This window comes from Anarhichas minor, unplaced genomic scaffold (genome assembly GCF_050575085.1).
Source record: "Anarhichas minor isolate MPS153535 unplaced genomic scaffold, ASM5057508v1 ptg000071l, whole genome shotgun sequence".
NCBI lineage: Eukaryota > Metazoa > Chordata > Actinopteri > Perciformes > Anarhichadidae > Anarhichas > Anarhichas minor.
Window position 1 is genome coordinate 5,243,700 of NW_027466517.1, and position 20,177 is coordinate 5,263,876.

Genomic DNA, 20,177 nt, shown 5'->3' on the forward strand with positions numbered 1-20,177 from the left:
TTGTCCTCCACCCTCATCCAGACATTATTAGTAACATCGAAGCCAAACGTGACTTAAATGACGCCGGGGGCTTCTGAATTGTCACGTGAACACACGACTGCTTTATATCTTTTCACTGACACTCTGCATCGATAGTTAGAGACGTATTACCTGAGAAAGTATGAGCGGCAGTAAAACTTTATTGCACAACGGATCAAGCATCGACCCGTGATCCGTTACACCACTAGCAGCAACTAAATAATATTTTTTTGGACCGATTAAGTGAAATTGGATATTTTCCCACGGCACACGTGACGATGTCTCACGGCACACTGGTGGTTGAAAATCACTGCTTTAGAGGAACAGAATGACTGCAGCTGCTTTTCTTAGGAAAATCGTCCTCAACATTTCAACAAACTTTAGGGAGACTTGATCAGTCACCTCCACATCTGACCCAGAAGTAAATTAGTATGCACATCTTAAAATTCACAAATTCACCTAACAAAGAGAACATAATCTGTTTGTGTTCTGTCAGTGAAAACACTGTTGAAGTGAGTGTCATCCTGCAACACTGGGAGATATTTTGACATTGAAAAATCCATCTTGAATTAAGCATACCACTCTGGACCTAATCACAACTAATCGCAGCTGTGTCCTTTCTCCACAGAGTAGGGACAGACAATCAGAGGATGATGAAACAATAATGCTGAGGGTGACTTAAAGCCTAAATGTCACAATTTGCGCTGGCGTTGCTACCGTTTGTAAATTGAAATTAAAGCTGGGTAGAAATGTGTTGCTACGGCATCCTTTTATGGCCAACTGATGCATGAATAAAAGGACACAATGATGCAATGTTTCAATGAGCTGACAGCTGGATGCTTCGTGCATTCTAAATAACAGAGAGGCAGGTAGCACACAGCGCTATTAGGGTCATTTGAGCAGGTTTCTGGTGAAACATTGACACCACAATGGCCCATTGAGCTGTCCCATAGCAGGAAATGAGCATAACACAGCTGCAGGTGGTTGATAGGGCTGTTTGTGAAGGCCAATGAGTCAGCTCCTCCTCCACAAGATACCCACTTTTAAAACTTGAGGCCTGTACTTTCTTTCGGAACAACAGAACACCTCTGAAATTTAGCGCAGTCACAATTACAACCCACCTATACTGTCATCTTAAATTAAACAAAGGACTATTTTTCTCAGTATGCAGTGTTTTGCATGATGATATACTCTATATCATAAACTCATATTTAAAGGTGCAATCTATCATTTTGTACCAATCTGCGCCCTCGAATGAACTGTAAACTGTCTTGAGTTTCAGAACATGGCGACTAGCTGAAACAAGGCTGTAACTTGTAGTGATGGCTGTCTCTCAGTCAGAGGTGCAGGTTTAGATCTTTACAAAAATGACCTGGAAGTGTTTTTCAAAATGATTTGAATAGAATAAATTTGTGAGGATGTAGAGGCAGTTGTATCCGCCCCATCCAACTGTAGCTAATGCTCCATCAGTATAAAGCTCACAGATAGCAGCGCTGCAAAGAAGGCCCTCACACTTAAATCCTTTACTGTGGACTGATGTTTTTATTTCTACATCTTCTTACAGTTTGTAAACAATGGTGATGTACAGAAGTACGGCGGCGTGCAGGAGCATAAACGCTCCAAATATGGAGAATGTAACTGAGACAAAGGACTGTCAGTGAGTGGTTACAATACATTAGCAAGTGTACACCAGAGAGACATTAGGAGCTACAAGTCACTGGATGATTCAACTCTGTTATCTGTGTTCATGTACAGAACATCAGAGACCACGACAGAGACGCACAGGTTTCACTTTAACACAAACACATTCATTGAAGCTAACAAGATGAAGAAATGTAACGTTAGGTCAAGCTGAACGAGGAATAAGTCAACAGCAACCGACCACAGAGAAGGGACACGGTGTCCTCACAGCAAACGTTACGTCACGCAAACAAACCACGTACCGATCAGCTGTGTGCTCCAGATCAGGCTGGAGACGTAACAGATGGGAGAGTAGTACTTGCTATCTTCTGATTCACACTTTTAAACAGAAAACACAAGCTTTTTATTCTATTTATATTGCATATTTACTGGAAGGAACATACAGTATAGCTAACGGCAAGTAGGAAACTTTTAGCTCCCTCCAGCCCGCTGACACCTTATTCAGGTGTTTGTGGTGAAATGAGGAGGTATCATAGATGACTCCTCATTTTAACCTCAGCAATCAGCCGAGCCTCGCCCACTTCCTTTTAAAACGAGCGACAGAAATAATTACAAACAGGGCGTCCGACAAATGTTCAGCTTTGTAGTGCTGCGTCGCTCGAGGTCAGCACTCAGTGTCAGGGACATAATGAGCAAAAATACACATTTGAATAGGTCGAACCTTTGTGTTTATTAAGAGCGAACCCTCAAACATTATCTTTGGCCAATTTTAATAGCCCTAATATGTATACAATTTATCTTTATTGGTTGCAATTATTGCTGTAACAGTTTTGTCTCCAGCTCTGCAGCTGGATGATATTGTTAAATGATGGATTTTGTGGGTGCTACAGCTGGGTGTAATATAACCTGAATACTGTCACAACTGGCCTCAGCCTCCATTCATTCCATTCTCTTTATAAACACACCACAGCAATCGTAAAGACTCAAGTACACAGATATTAACACGTCGAGTTTTCCACAACAAAATGCTGATTATAGAGGGCCTACAGGACAAATGTGATAGTAAGCAGAAAGCAGAATAGAAACACTCGGTAGGCAAACTGTGGTCCTTTTGCTGCCGTAGAGAATGTGATCCAACAAGAGAAGTCTTCTGCAAAGAACCACGAGCCAAAAATATAAACTCCTTGGGACGACTAAAAAAAACACATTCCGCAAATGAGAGTGGAAACAGAGAACTTGCACTGCAATTATAGTTTATTGAGGGCAGACAGAGTGAGCACGAATGCCCTAAATAAAGTATAATGCAATGTCAGTTTATTTTGGTCTTATTTGTGCGATGCTGTTCTGAGAACAACCTGGTAGGTTTGTGTTCTTGTGCCTTTATTTAGACATGAGGCGAGTTTGAACTGGCAAATGGGGAACCACTCAAGTATAGTGCTGAGTCAGGGAACCAGTGAGCGGGTGGGAACAAGCTGACTGACACCCCACAGGTCTACCATGGAGCCGACTGGAACTCACCAGTGTCCGCTCTCCGCTTCTTCCACAAACTGGACCAGGTCGCCCGCCTCCAGAGAGAGGTCTCGGCCGTCACGAGACTCGTAGGTCAGCTGCACCCGGAAACGACCGCTGTCACCCTGCAGAGAGAAACGACTGAGTCAAAGTGTGCGTCTAGCCAGGTGCACCTTGGATCTGGTTCTAGGGTGCTAGAATGAGTGGATTCATTAAACCCAGACACACATAAATTGTTTCTTAACTACCCAGCTCACCATCGCTTTAGCTGCTTAAAATGACAAATGTCACCTGTAGCAGATTATATGAGCTGAAGGTAAGTAATGATAATTACGTTTTCTGTTGATAAACATAAATATTTTAATTTGACTTCAAGTAAATGTTGCAAAAATGCAAATTTCGTAAAAAAGGTTTGTCCCTGTGTGCGCCCCTAACATGCTCAGTGTGTGTGTGTGTGTGTGTGTGTGTGTGTGTGTGTGTGTGTGTGTGGCTATCTACGATACATCACACAGATGATAATGGATCTGGAAAGGCTGCCGTACCCAGCAGACCTGTGCTGCGTCTCTCCTCCCTCGTTTATTAAATGTCAAGCCTTCAGTGCCCGCTGCTAACGAGACACATGTCCACGGGAAATAATTAAGCAGAGGATCAGAGGGTGATTTTGTTGAAAAAGAGGAGAAAGCGAAGGACAAGCGGAGAGAGAATGGGGGATGAGTGGAGAGCTGTGGAGGGACAGTGACGGCAGAATGTGATGAGCTGATGTGACTCAGCAGGACCAGGATGTTGAGTGGTACCGAACTGTCTCGGTTTAATTCAGAATAAAATCATTTTAAACTTTGAGTTTTATTCAGTTTCACTATTAAATACATTATGTAAAGTATAGGCCCAGTATTGCTCCAGGTCATATACAGGTTTAACTTCACGCCATTTGATAGCCAAAGTGAGCATCACCTACATTTTTATTGTTGCCTTCCTCTTCTGAAGAGTTGGAGGATTCCTCTGCACTGGAGGGGATCGTCTCAAAGTCGTCCGTGTCCATGGAAGGGAGCCGTCTCTGGGCCCAGCCTGAAGGGAATCAATACACATTATTAACCACCCAAATGTACTCATAAACAAGGGGGGTACTACTATTCCACTTGGCAGGCGATGGTTCTTCATTGACAGGAAAACAATGTCGCTCTGCAGTTCAGTCATTTGTCTTACATCATGAAAGCTCAGCCTGCTCTCCTAGAAATGATATTCCCAGACAACAAGACTACATTCTCAAATATGTTTCAAGGGACACATATTTTCTCTTGGATTACATTTGTTTTTGACGTATCACAAATAAGTTTCTCATCATAGGAAGTCAGGATGAATGTATGGTGGAACAAACAGGACATTCACCAGGAAGCCACCGTTCATGTCCTGTGTGAAACCAAGAGTCACTTCAATAACATAACAAACATAGTCATTCCAAGCCAAACCACAATGTTTCACTCAACCTGACCAAGCTGTTTTGTTGCCTAAACATGACCAAGTCATTTTGTAGGGCTTTTCTTTCATTTTGTTTCAGTTTACAACATTAACTTTGTGTTTCAAACTGTTTCAAACTGAGACCGATCACTTCCCTCAACATGTCATTGAGAGTACAGTTTAGCTGTATGGTAAAGTAGTTCTGTAGGGGTGATGGCTTCTCACACACAGACAGACTGTGTTACCGCTGACTGATCCTAAAGGCATGGCAGAGGCGTGGACGAGCACACTTCATAGAATACTTCATACTATTTCCTGACTCTGTAGGAAGACTTCATGCCAAAATTACAAGTTTGAAGCTTCCTATGAAAACATTGCTTTCAAAAGGGAATAATAGATGATAGCTTGTGTGCAAGAATTTCAGAACTACTGTAATTGCGCTTTGCTGTAACTTTAACAGAAGCAGATATGAAAACCTACTTTTCTTACAGTGATTTCAAACAATGTTGCATTTTATTGTTTAGGAGTTAGTAGGAGGCCAAGCTGAGCTGTTGGATGGAGTTTGTTTGCTTTTCTGATTGAGTTGTTGGGTAAATGCAACCGTCTTCTATACTTTGAGTCAAAGCTTAGCACACCAAGCAAGACAACAACCGCGCTAGTGTGCAAGAAGAGCCTGTGCCCGTAGCCCCACCCACCCATCAGCAGTGATTCATGGTGTTAGAGCACAGTCAGCGCCTTCTTCTAACCATGACGAGCACGATCTTTCTCTAACCTCATCCAACATGCGTTAGTTGTCTGAACGTAACCACAGGGTTCATGACCTATGTTGTTATTCGTGTATGAGGACCAAAAGGCGCACTGACTACATTCACATGCACAAAATATTCATGTACATGCAGCCGTGCATTCTCTTAAAACCTCCTTTTTAACTACAGTCATGTTAACCCTGGATCCTAACCACATCACATGTCTTAAACTGAAGAGACTCCAGTCAGAATATCCAAAGTGAACATCTCTTTACATCACCCATATTAAATTGGGAACATTCTCATATTCTGAATAATAGTGGAATATGAGTGTGCGTGTGAACATAGTCAGTGATTTGGCTGCAGAACACTCTGACTGTGCTGCACATTGAGTTTGGAGTCATTTGATGGTCATGGCTACTCAAAGGCTGAGATGGAACTGGAGGTTGCATTCCAACAGATTGTTTTGGAGAACTATTTCTTGAGAAGAAGAAGAAGAAGCTACACATCACAAGAAAAATAAAACACTTGGCCAAATATTATTTACCAAAACAAACTCAGAAACGTATCAAAACTCAAAGCATACAAAGGAGTGTAGGAGAGGAGTCCTTCTCTGCCGTTACCTGGTTGCGAGGTGGATCTAGGGACGGCTGAGGTGCCGCCAGCAGCAGCAGTGCTGCTAGTCATGCTCTGACGTTTCCTGACTGCAGCCATAGCACCACGCAAAGTATCTGGAGGGAAGCCAAACGCTTTATACCATCCTTTTCATCATGATCGCCGCTCCACATCGTCACCCACAAACGTTTAAAAGTGAGGGTGTGTCAATCAAAAGAAATAAACTCTCTATCTAACACGACTCATGCAGACACCAAACCAAGTAGTCCATGGGCCTGAACGCAACACCAAAACCACACCTACACACTTCATCTGAAACTTATTTGATGCTCATGCACTTTGAAACGTCACATCACAAATCACGACGTGAGTCAACGCAGCAGGCAAAAAACGGAAGAGAACAAGCACAACACGTGCACACACACATACCACACATAAAAATCGTACCACACGTAAAAAACGTACCACACGTAAAAATCATACCACACGTAAAAATCGTACCACACGTAAAAAACGTACCACACGTAAAAATCATACCACACGTAAAAATCGTACCACACGTAAAAATCGTACCACACGTAAAAATCATACCACACGTAAAAATCGTACCACACGTAAAAAACGTACCACACGTAAAAATCGTACCACACGTAAAAATCATACCACACGTAAAAAACGTACCACACGTAAAAATCGTACCACACGTAAAAATCGTACCACACGTAAAAAACGTACCACACGTAAAAATCGTACCACACGTAAAAATCATACCACACGTAAAAATCGTACCACACGTAAAAAACGTACCACACGTAAAAATCGTACCACACGTAAAAAACATGCCACACGTAAAAAACATACCACACGTAAAAATCGTACCACACGTAAAAAACATGCCACACGTAAAAAACATACCACACGTAAAAAACATACCACACGTAAAAATCATACCACACGTAAAAAACATACCACACGTAAAAAACATACCACACGTAAAAATCATGCCACATGTAAAAATCATGCCACACAAAGCAAAGAAGCCCAGCATGCTTAGAGCCTGCACGTTACAGACATGACGTATCTCTGCATGTTCATGTACCTTCATAACCAAATGGAGTGGGATCACTCTTAATCTCATGTCTCTTGCTCTTTATGCTAGCAGACAGGGGACCTGGCCGGGGGACAGAACATGCAACCAGAAGCTTTATTAGATACTGACATTAGAAAAAGAAGGCAGACACACAGCATTAATCCAAAAGCCCCTTTAGACATGACATCTGCAACATTGAGCTTCCATCTGTTAAAGTGAAGGCTGTCGTCAGTCAGACATAGGTGTACGTTTCGTAAATGTCCGTGATGACTCTATTCAGATCATTATGAGAGTCTCAGTTCTCATGCCATGATTGCCATCTGGTACAGAGAGGAAGATGTGAAGACACAAAGTGTTCTCGCTGCAGCAGTCATTTTAAAACTGCTTTTTAGCTGTTAAATGTTTATCTCCATGTCTTAATGATCATTATTATTTTCAGAAATTGAGTATGTCGTAGTTTAAACTGGTTTTATTTCCTTGCGCACCTAAGAAAATATACATTTATACACATTTTATTGACACCTGTGCTTTTCCTTCTGTGACATCAGAAATAATTTCCTATATAAAAGCCAATTAACTTGGTGAATGTCATTCTTTTACTGTCCAAATGATGGAAGCCCTGAGAGGCAAGAGAGAAAACAAATGCTGGTGATCTCTTAGTAAGTCTGATCTAAGATGTTTCACCTGTGTTTATGACTTAAGAACAGGGGAAATAATTTCCAGGACCATTATACAAAGTGACCTTTTTCATCCATGTAGCAGGTCAATTCATTTTTGAATTGCTGTTGTAATACTCATTTTGTCCACAAGGCCTGTGAGGTAAGTTTTAATTCCTACATGCACTCTAAACACAATGTTGTGTGTTAACAGCTCATGTTAAATGCTTGTAGTCCTATTTAGAACATGGAGTAGTGGTGCACTTCAGCCTCTTGTGACCACAATGAGTAATACAACAACAAACAGTGAAAAAGGATCCTGACAACAAAAATGTTTCACCTGTTCATGTGTCATAAACACAGGAGAGAAAACAAAGTAGATCAGACTTAGAAAATGCATTTTCTCACTTGCCTTTCAGGGCCTTCGTACCAAATGTACAGAAATAAGGAGATTAACCTTTAAATATTTTAGTTTTTAATAAGGCTGGGATTATGAGTGAATCCCTCCAAGGCCACCTCTGGTAAATCAGAGTAACACAAGCATGTTAAAGAAGGACATACGTATAGCACAGGTACAGCAGTACGGCTGTGTGTGTGCTTTTATTGTACCTGTGAAGTATTATATTGTCCTTGATATTAGTGCCCACGTTGGATGAGGATTAAAATCAGAGGCCAAAAAGCTAGAGCCACATTCCCAACTCCACTGAGCATTTTACCACCGACGTGACCCGCGGCGTTCTCATCGGTCGAACCTTATTGAAACACTGCCGACTGCAGTCGGAAAAAATACAATAAAAGCAGAGAACAGACTGAGTGGAAACAGTTCAAGGGGAAACTTCAATATCGCTCTTCTGGTGTTTCTAATTCCTCCCCTGCCTCTGCCGGTTGAGAATGAACTTCTCATCTATATTCCGATGGTAAATTGCACTTCTACTGCCACTTTGAATGTCACCCTGCGTTCCAAATGTCAGCTTATAAAAATTGTTGTTTCCTTACCGTTGCTTTTTAAAAAGAATATGTACGTCCACTCGTTTGCAGATTCTTTTTCCTTTAATTTTGTTTTCATTCTCGTCAAAGGCTTTACTGTCTCTATACATCTCATAACTTTCAACAGAGCAGTAAGGAAATGCCTCCACTCTATATGTACACACAGTTTCCTCACTACAGATTTAATGTGAGTGTGTGTGTGTGTGTGCTTTGGTCATGATTGACGTGAAAATGTATGAAATCACAAAGCGCTTGTTGAAAAGGTAAACCTACCTAAACACTGTTCTCTCATCTTTGATTGGCTGTATGTTCATGTGTATGATGTAGCAGATTCATGTGTATGATGTAGTAGATTCATGTGTACGATGTAGCAGATTCATGTGTACGATGTAGCAGATTCATGTGTACGATGTAGCAGATTCATGTGTATGATGTAGTAGATTCATGTGTACGATGTAGCAGATTCATGTGTACGATGTAGCAGATTCACGTGTATGATGGTGCAGATTCATGTGTATGATGTAGCAGATTCATGTGTATGATGTAGCAGATTCACGTGTATGATGGAGCAGATTCATGTGTATGATGTAGCAGATTCACGTGTATGATGGAGCAGATTCACGTGTATGATGTAGCAGATTCACGTGTATGATGTAGCACATTCATGTGTATGATGTAGCACATTCATGTGTATGATGGAGCAGATTCATGTGTATGATGGAGCAGATTCACGTGTATGATGGAGCAGATTCACGTGTATGATGGAGCAGATTCATGTGTATGATGTAGCACATTCATGTGTATGATGTAGCAGATTTATGTGTATGATGGAGCAGATTCATGTGTATGATGTAGCAGATTCACGTGTATGATGGAGCAGATTCACGTGTATGATGGAGCAGATTCACATGTATGATGTAGCAGACTTATGTGTATGATGTAGCAGATTTATGTGTATGATGGAGCAGATTCATGTGTATGATGGTGCAGATTCACGTGTATGATGTAGCAGATTTATGTGTATGATGGAGCAGATTCGTGTATATGATGTAGCAGATTTATGTGTATGATGTAGCAGATTTATGTGTATGATATAGCAGATTCATGTGTATGATGTAGCAGATTTATGTGTATGATGTAGCAGATTCATGTGTATGATGTAGTAGATTCATGTGTATGATGTAGCAGATTCACGTGTACGATGTAGCAGATTCACGTATATGATGTAGCAGATTCACGTATACGATGTAGCAGATTCACGTATATGATGTAGCAGATTCACGTATACGATGTAGCAGATTTATGTGTATGATGGAGCAGATTCATGTGTACGATGTAGTAGATTCATGTGTACGATGTAGTAGATTCATGTGTACGATGTAGCAGATTCATGTGTACGATGTAGCAGATTCAGGTGTACGATGTAGCAGATTCACGTGTACGATGTAGCAGATTCACGTGTATGATGGAGCAGATTCACATGTACGATGGAGCAGATTCATGTGTATGATGGAGCAGATTCATGTGTATGATGGAGCAGATTCATGTGTACGATGTAGCAGATTCATGTGTACGATGTAGCAGATTCATGTGTACGATGTAGCAGATTCATGTGTACGATGTAGCAGATTCATGTGTACGATGTAGCAGATTCATGTGTACGATGTAGCAGATTCACGTGAATTCAGAAGAAATTCCAGTTGTCCTTTAAGGTATCAGCCGAAGATATTTTTCTTCATGCTGGCCTTTTCTTTGCATTAAATTATCTTAAGTTCATTCAATACTGCATGACCGAAATAACTACTAATAATCTAGCAATGCAGTGTGATAAACAGTTTTCTACCTGTTTGAGCTGCACTTTGTGTACATTCATTGGTCTGCTGTGTGTTTAGTGAACGTGAAGTGCTTAAGAGTGTAAATACAGAAATAACAAAACGTGGAGGCCGGAACACTTTGTCAGATACCTTTTGTGCGTCGTGTGGCGAAGGAAGAGGAGGAAGAAGAGGAGGCGAGAGAGAAGCGGCGGGTGACCACTGCCTCCTGAGTAGCAGGCTCTACAGCCGGAGAGGACGGGAGGGAGGAGGAGCCGTGGAGACAGGAAGAGAGAAATAGATGAAGCCGAGGAGGAGGGTCAGAGAGACGATTAGAAATGGAAGAAAAAACAAGGGGAGAGCAGCTTTTCACCTAAATAATAAAGAATAATACCAACGGACATTTATCAAACAATACAAATGACTTCAAAAGAGACAAGTGAAATCCATGAAACAACAAGCAAATGAAAAGAAGAAGCAGGAAATATCTCAAGTTCGACTTCCTACTTTCAACCTCATCAAGGTCTTCCTGGATGGAGTCTGCCGAGGTCACATCTCCATGACAACTAAGTATGAAACTTTGGTCACGTGATAACAAGTGGTCGTATAGGGAAGGACGATTGTATTATAAATCCAATGCAAACTCCATCCAGCCTGTGTGGATGAGATGCAATTGAAAGCCCCATATAAAGCTAGTAAGTAAAGCCTTGAGTGGAGTTTTGGGTCAAAGTGTTTCAGAGGAGGATTAACTGGTAGATAGTTGATTCTGCTTGAAGTGATAACTTATGTGATGTTTCTTATTTCTTCATTGAATTGAATGTTTTGTTCCTCTACACACATTATTTAAATGAATCTTTGTACACAGAACACACTGAACAGTTTTCATTGGACATTGTTTCTATTGGAATTTTTTCCAATAGTTTAAGTTTTTGTTGCTGTCGTACTCATTTCCATCATAAGAGGCTGAAGTGTACGCCTACCCCTTCTAAAGAGGATTAAGAGCACTCTAAACACCAGCTACATATTTTGTTTGTTAGCAAGTTATGTCAATTAAAACTCACGAGGAAGAAGAATGTGGGGTAGTGGTGCACTTCACCCTTTTGTGGCCGAAATGAGTATTACCACAGCCAACAAACAAAATGCTTATTAAACTTAGTTTCCACCTGTTTTCACAGAAACAGAAACCATGATGATCCAGGCAAACCTTTCTTCCACCTGTTCTTAAAACCTGTTGGACCCTAGCCCTAGTTTTAGGCCTCTGCTCGGAAATTGCATAGCCATACGCAAAAGAGTCCTGAGCTCTAACTACAAGGTCTATTTTAATAATTTTGATGCTAGAATACTGGTAACACTTGTGAGATGTGTTGAATTGTGTAAATATTGTGTATATGTTACTGGTTAATAACTGATACACTTATGGCACAGCTCAAATTGAAAAATTTCTAGATTCGCCTGGAAAAAAGCACTTGTATTGAACATTTTTTTATTTAAATAATGCAGCTGTAAGCCTAAAATCACACCACAGTCATAGAACAACACGTGTTACATGTCCCCACAACATATTTTACTTTGATTGAGTGAAGCAGGCCAGCATACATGGTCATAAAAATCAAAATTTTGATTTTCGGAACCAGCTGTTGCATTGCTGTATACTCATTTTATATACTATATAACTACATATTAACTATATATTCACTTTTCTTATCACTAAGAGTGTTCAATAATCCTAATAAATCAGTTTGACACCATTTTGAATAATTTTGAGCAGTTATGATGTGTCATATCTGTCATTCATAACAATAAATGGCTCATAACGTGTGTTATGTGACCCTGGTAAGGCTGATTTACTCGTGTGAGACATTTTTAGATGCGGGATAGTCCAACGGGAGCCATGCAGGGGTGTTTGATCGTATCCGGGTCTGTTTGCTGACTAAAAATCGGAAAATGCTGGGCGAACCCCCCTCTCTACATGGATTGCTCCACCCCACAGAATCGTCTGCCATTTTGTCATTCATTCCGCCAGCGCATTGATCTCACTCACATACATGCAGCAGAACATGGCGGGCAGAGCTGTGCAGAAATCCGCTGGAATAAATCCGTTTTTCATCGCCAAAACCGTCAAAACGTAAGTTTTTTTACCCAATTTTTTTTCTCGTGACCTGCGGCTGATGTTGGCATGCATACCCATAACTTTTGAACGGTTTGAAAGAGAGTAATTTGGACGCCGCTGTGCGTTTCCGGGTCGAATCGTGCCCCTCCTGCATGTGTTCATCCGCCATGTGGATTTCCTGCTCCGTGATGAGAGAGCCATAGAGTGAGCATAAGTCGTCGATTTTTTGGCCAAAATTGTGGCAAATCTTCTAGATATCTTCCAGATATGATCTTAGTTCATGTATAACTGTGTTTGCAGTGTTTACAATGGCTGGTATGATGATGTTGCTCAGACTTTTCCCGTTAATTAATCTGGAGCAATAATCATATTTCTTTATGAAAAATGCTTTCTACAACACGCTGAATGCTGCACACTCTAAAACAGCCCCCCGTGGGGGGCTCTCGGGTCCAACGGTCAGGTCTGGTCTGGTAATAAACACCAGACCAGACCTAGAAAACCGATCAAGAGAATGTTTGTTTCTTACTCGACTCTCAGGGCTCCCACAATTAGTAGATTAGAACTAGACAAAATCAAGCAGATGACAATTCACATAATGAGACTTTACCACTCTACCTCTTCTGCATGGACGTTCAATTGTACCCGAACCAACAGCCCTGCAGCATTATAGTGGAGCAGCTTTCACTTATTTCTAAGGATGTTTTACATCAATTGACTAGCCACCTATTGACATCAATGTAAATGACTGGGGTTAAAACCTGCAGGTTGAACCTATCTCTAACTCCAGAGTCAGAATGTCAGAGTGCTCGCAATTCACAGGACGGAGCAGACAGAGTGGCCCTTGATTCCACTCCTTTCTTCAGAGATCTAACACGTTGGGCTTATCTCAGGGAGCACTCATGTTAATGGTGAGTCTATTCACCTGCCAACGACTCTGCATTGATTTCCATCTCCTAGTGCAAACAGCCCATTCAGCACTAAGGGCAGTGCTCAGGGCTGTGTAGCTCAGAGTACTTACTTCATGAGGACTAAATATATATCCAGTCATTATAATAGAGATGAGATGATTGATTGTTAGTGTTGAGGGCTAGAATTCAGTTAAAGTAATGAGCAATGCCTAAGTTCTGTATGTTCTGGTCATTGACTGCGATAGACCAATAGATGCAAGTACAATGAATTCATTCTACAAGAAGCAAAAGGAAACTTCTGCTTTTCTAGAAGATAAAGAGGAGGCTGGTATTACAAATTGCTAGGATGGCATGAATTTGAAATATCTTTCAAAACCACGGACATTACATTAATTTAGCAGACGCTTTTATCCAAAGCGACTTACAATTCAGATTCTATCACATACACTGTAGGCACAGCTACGGGAGCAATTTTGGGGTTAAGTGTCTTGCTCAAGGACACATCGACATGCAACTAGCGGAGCCGGGGACCGAACCACCGATCCTCTGATTGAAGGCAGCCCTGCTCTCCACTTAGCCACAGTCGCCCACAATAGTCTTCTTCTATAACAGCCTCCACTCTTCTAGTGTTAAGCTTTCCACCAGATGTTGGACATGGCTTCAGGGATTTGCTCCCATTCTGCCACAAGTGCATTACTGAGGTCCATCCCTGATGTGGGGGGATACGATCTGGTTCAGGGCTCTGTGCAGGCCAATGAAGATCTTCCTACCAAAGTTGTGAAAATGTAGGGATATCCACATACCTTTGGCCATATAGTCTTCCTCCTTTACATTTACTTATTCCACCTGTACAACAACAGTCATTTTCACCAATATACTAACCCAACACGCCAGATGTTTTGTTACACAGAACCGTCTGTGTAACAAAAATTACGATCAAATATATTCTTAACACAGGAAATAATGTCTCTAATATAAGCCTGATTCCAATACAGTCCTGGTTTTCTCTGCATTGAAGCTAAATAAAATTTACCATTTGACCAAAGCCAAACTTGGAATCATGGCCTCCAAAAATGTTAATACATCTCCAAATGTCAAAAGGGGCTTGAATATTAGAGGGTGACATTTAGCGCAGTGCTGCATCGCAGAATTAAGCTTTGCCGTGGTGTCACCAGTGCCAGGACTCCGGCAGACTCTCTCTTTCTATCATTCTGTCTATCTCCTGCTGTCTCCCTGTCTTCATATGCTGTCTCTTCAACAGCTCTCCGTCCCTCTCTTTCCTGAATCACAGCTTCCTTGTTTGAGCGCGGGGAAGATGCAGAGGTTACTGACGTGAGCAGATGAAAGCAGAGAAAGAGTGGAGGGAGATGTGGCCTTCATTATGCTGACACGCTGCGAGCGGTGGGTCGCACAGAGAGAAGACTACGAGATACCCACTGGCACAGAAATCTATACAACATTTGAGGAGGAGAAAGACGAGGACAAGAGCAGTTCTGTGACTGGAGAGTAGAGACTGAAGAAAGGACAGAGGCAAGGTAGATGCTGCGGAAGTGCAAGATGATGACTGTTATCACGATGATGACATGAAGGCGACAAAGAACAGACGATGTTGACGGAGATGCCAGTGACGGTGATGATCACATAAGTGAGCGCTTGCATAGGGCCGTTACCTGCTGGAAGAGACCTCCTGTTGGAAAGCCCCTGCAAGGTGAAGCGTTTCCTAGCATTAGCAGCCGAGTGGCCTGATTGGCCGGCTGAAGCATCGACTGAGTGGGAAAGCGAGAGAGAGCAAGGTTTAGTACAGAGGGGAAGAAGGAGAGAAGGCCTTGTGAAATGTTCCATATTGGTGCCCATATGATACATGGGTTTCAGCACTTTTCTTTCTCGCTACCCAATAGTTTGTATGTTTGGTAGTTATTTTGTCACTTTTCTTTCATTTTCACAAAATGTGCCAAACTGCTGAGTGCATCAGTGATAACTTGTGGCTGAATGAAATGTCCTGCTAGCCGACATGACGAACAAGTTCATTACACTGATTTTTCTAAGTGGCTGTTTCTGTTCCTTAATGATTCACTAAAGCTTAAAACCCCCATTAGAAGATTCAATGTGTCATGTTATATGAGATGCAGAGATAAAATCTATCTAAATTGATAAATATACAAAATATAGAAAAAAAAGGTGGCGTCGGCCTATAGTTTATGTTAGCCATCTGTGTGTTCACTGTGACACTAACCAGAGGCTGTATAGTCCATGTATGCTTCGATAGTTTGGTTATTACGGTGCTAAATTGCCAAATGGTAAATATATAGAAGCTAAAAAAGTAACCTGATGGCACAGTGTCAGACTTTGAAAACCCCTGCTCTGAATGACAGATACACCACTGGTTGAAACCAAGTGGCAACCTCTGGGGCTGGGAAATGAATGAAAAGACATTTACTGTATTGGTAAAAAATGCAGTTCTTCAAATGGAACCTTGAGTGTGGCTCCAAGAGCTAGTCAATCTCCATAGACCTCCCTGTTAAAATTCCCAACCTTACAGCAGAAATAAACATGTTTACAGCCTGGTACAAAAAAGGGGTTCGGTCTATAGAGCTATCCCCCCCCCGAATTTTCATATAAATCACCAGTTAAAATGATAAATAAGGGCGTGGCCGCTTTGAGTGACGGGATGGTGCTGTGGGTGCTATGCTAACGGTTCCTGGCCACACCGAGCCTTGCTCTTCTGCAGCACAGACCTCTCGCCCAAATATGGTCACTTCTGGCTCCAAAAAAGCAAGATGGCAACGGCCACAATGCCAAACTCTTTGGCTTCAAAACCGCAGTCAACAAACCAATGGGTGACGTCACGGGGACTACGTCCACTTCTTATATACAGTCTGTGGTTGAAACATCACCAGTTTGAGACAGACTATAATGGCATCATTTGTTATAGAATATCTAGATGCAGATCACAGTTTAATATCAGGTGTGAACGATGGCTCAAATCCCTGCTCTTTCACTGCACTGGAAACACTAAAACCTTCTGCACAAACACACAGCGTCATATATCTCGACACACTGACAAGCCGACACCTCCTGGACATTCTGACAAATACTGACACATCGAGGACTCATGTGTGTTTGTTTGTGTGTGTTAATCATCAGAGGGAAGCAGCTAACCAGCGCTGAGATGTCAGTGAAAAGTGTTCCTGTCTGCTCAGCGTGTGTGTGTGTGTGTATTGCAGCTCTAGTGGGAGTTATCTTCTTACTGCTGTCTCTTTTTGTCTCTGTGTCTTCACGCCCCTCCACCTCTCCATCACCGCCCAGTCGTCGCAGATTTATCAGTCTCATCAACCTCATCAGCCTCATCAGCCTGAGCAGAATCATCAGCTTCATCAACCTCATCAGCCTCATCAGCTTCATCAGCCTGAGCAGAATCATCAGCTTCATCAACCTCATCAGCCTCATCAGCTTCATCAGCCTGAGCAGAATCATCAGCCTCATCAGCTTCATCAACCTCATCAGCTTCATCAACCTCATCAGCTTCATCAGCCTCATGCCCTTCATAAGCCTCAACAGCTTAATGAGCTTCATCAGCCTCATGAGTCTCATCAGCTTCATCAGTCTCATCAGCCTGAGCAGAATCATCAGCCACCACCACCCGTCTGGACTCCATTGGGGGATTTATCTTGCTGCTCCTCAGGGCAGACGGCCCTCAATTACAAATCTGCCCTTAGAGTCTAAGCACCAAAGACTAGGCTTTATTATCATCTGTTGTAATACAGAATTATCTTTCCTTCATTTGCTTAAATGCATCATCAATACAAACAAACGGTCTAAGAAGAGAAATAAGATGCAGGGAGGGGAGGGAAGAGGCAGAATGGAGCAAGGGAAGGAGAGGAGATGGTGTGGAGAAAAAACAGCAGAGGGTAGAGGAGGAATGTTAAAAAAGAGAAGACAAAGCAGTGGGTAAGAGAGAGAGATAGAGAGAGAGAGAGAAAAGGTGTGAATGGATGTGAGCAGACAGGTTTGGGTTGGGACAGTTGCTTTTGTAATAGTGGCCAGGCACCCATTTGAGGGGTGAGACCAAAAACAACAGCTGCTGTCAACTGTCCCTAACCTTTACCTTCAGACGAGCAGTAGTGTGTGTGTGTGTGTGTGTGTGTGTGTGTGTGTGTGTGTGTGTGTGTGTGTGTGTGTGTGTGTGTGTGTGTGTGTGTGTGTGTGTGTGTGTGTGTGTGTGTGTGTGTGTGTGTGTGTGTGTGTGTGTGTGTGTGGTGTGTTCAAAGCCAATTCTGAGTAAGAGCGGGGCTGGAGTGGAGAAAAAATACACAAAGAAAACAGAAAAACGAATTCCCTTTTGCCACCAAAATTAGTACGTATACACAGTTTTTTGTAAACATGGGAAAACTGGCTATAAATAAGCGACAGACTCCTTTCCCATTGGCAGTAGACCAGTACGCCTTTTTTTTTCTGGTATGTCACGTCCAGTGCCACAAGCACGCTGGAAAACAGGGTTAGTAAACAGTGAAAATATTACGGTGGTTACTTTGTTTTTATATCTGTTAATTATTCAGTCTGGACTAATGAACGATGTTCCAGTGCTGCTTGGACAGAAACAGACCTTTTATTTCTTTCTACACTATGTTGCAACAGAACACTCTACAATCTGCAGCCTAAAGGGATCACACTTCATTTCCCATCTACAGTTTATAACTGTTCCTCTACAAAGTAATGGGAAATAACAAAGAAACATTTATAAAGAGTTCTTTTGGTTGGAGTCTGTTCTAAAGGGACCTCTCACCTCTCTTCTGCCTCATATTGGGGCTGGGGTTGGTTCTCCTGAAGCCAGACTCTGGACTCGATGAATCGGACTGTCTCAGCGCCATCTTACGCACATTCCTGCAGTACATGGAGCACAGGGACCGTTTTTTTAACTCTTATGTTAGATTTTTTGTGCTGAGAAGATTTATTATATCATGCTGCAGTTTGTGAGATGAACTTGGTTGCTGACCTCACGGGGGCCCCGTAGATGTTAAGCTGGCTGGCTTCTGTGAACACAATAGAGACATTACGTTTTACTGTTCATCAAACCGTTGCATTGTTTCTTCAGTGACAATTATCCCTGTGACTTTTACAGAAATCATTCATGGAAGCATTCTCTGGTCTGCCGCCTCAATGATTAAGGTCAAAACATTAACTCAGACTACTTGGTAATGATTAGGGAGAGATCAGACAGTGTCTGTGTCCCAAAAGATCAACTCCTAATGAGAGTGACCAGTCATCATCCAACAATACAGCATGATGTTCATTTAGTAAATTATAGTCCCATTTACAGTCAAATAGACCATAAAGCAGGGTGTGCTTTAGAGGCGGGGCTACCTTGTGATTGACAGGTCGCTACCAGAGTCGTATACGGCGGGTCTACCACAGCGTTACTCCTCTGCAGTTCAAATATGATCACTTTCATTCGCTGGATACAAAAAAACAAGATGGTGACGGCAAAAATGCTGAACTCAAGGCTTCAAAACCGCAGTCCACAAACCAATGGGTGAAGTCACAACGACTACGTCCACTTTTTATACACAGTCTATGGTGATAAAGCGGGAAGGCCTCCAATATATTAACAGCAGTAGGCATAATGCAAAGTTAAACTCCATTGTTGGGCTTGGGATCTTGCGATTGGAGAGCTTTTTCTACGCTTCAGTGAAAACGTGATAAACTGTCACGTAGATGAACAACATCACTAATGATGAAGCCAGTGGTGGGCCGTCAGGGCCAGCTAAGCCTTCTCTGCTGGCCTAAACAGAATCACAAAGTTATAGCAATTTTATAATTCAATAATTTTTCATAAATACACTACATGTATTATCATTATTTTTCCCATTAGCTTATTTTCTCATTGCACAGCTCCTGTCTTCCTCTGTTGCTCTGCTTCCAGCACAGCTTGTTTTAAGTAGAGCTTTTATCCAATCAGATTCAGCCCCTATTTCTCTATGTAAGGAGAGAGGCCCGATGCCTGCTAGAGAGCCTTTGCAGTCTAAGTGAATGGGGACGATATTGTTGATTGTCATAGTCTTCAACCAATCAGATCTTTAGTTTGACATGTTGGGCGTATTCTTTGACGTGCCAGTGGTACTCAGGTAGCCTCCTAAGTACGTCTGCATTAACGTGCGCCGTGATTGGTCAGTGGGCCAGCGTGACTTTTGTCAAAGAGAAAGCTAGCTAGCAGATCTTAGTGTTTAGTAAGAGTTCAGGTTGAAACATATGTAAGAGAAGTTATGACATTTTTAGCAGATTTTTTTTTACCTCGCTGTGTTTTTTTAACACTCAATGGCTGAAAGAGGAGGAACTGATTTCTGGAGAAGGACATTTCCAGAAAAACTGGACATCTTATCAAAGGGTCGGTCAACCACACAGCTAGCAGCCCTGACCCAGCATGGAAAAGGATTTGTACCAAGGGTATTTCTGGCTGACAGCGGCGGAGAAGCGTTGCACATTTTATGGCTAAGAATGCGTTTCATTTGCAACTGAGCTCTTGGTGTTTGGAGCTGTTTGGAGCTACACTATGCTAACCAAGGCAGCTACACGACACCATAGCACGACAGGACAAGCTACGTGCTTTTGAAAACTTTTGCTGAGACCTGAGTGG

The 20,177-nt window shown here is 42.1% G+C and overlaps 1 protein-coding gene across 1 annotated transcript in view; it reads right to left on the minus strand.

Annotated features, from left to right (window-relative positions):
• The window catches only part of mcf2l2 (MCF.2 cell line derived transforming sequence-like 2), a 145,721-nt gene that overhangs the window by 5,275 nt on the left and 120,269 nt on the right, over positions 1 to 20,177 (minus strand). Inside the window, exons 26-33 of the mRNA XM_076079152.1 lie at positions 18,540 to 18,576; positions 18,330 to 18,427; positions 15,217 to 15,312; positions 10,682 to 10,771; positions 7,084 to 7,155; positions 5,993 to 6,100; positions 4,124 to 4,233; positions 3,178 to 3,293 (exon numbers count right to left, since the gene is read on the minus strand). Of these exons, the coding sequence (XP_075935267.1) occupies positions 3,178 to 3,293; positions 4,124 to 4,233; positions 5,993 to 6,100; positions 7,084 to 7,155; positions 10,682 to 10,771; positions 15,217 to 15,312; positions 18,330 to 18,427; positions 18,540 to 18,576 (727 nt within the window). The remainder of the gene's footprint in view (positions 1 to 3,177; positions 3,294 to 4,123; positions 4,234 to 5,992; positions 6,101 to 7,083; positions 7,156 to 10,681; positions 10,772 to 15,216; positions 15,313 to 18,329; positions 18,428 to 18,539; positions 18,577 to 20,177) is intronic.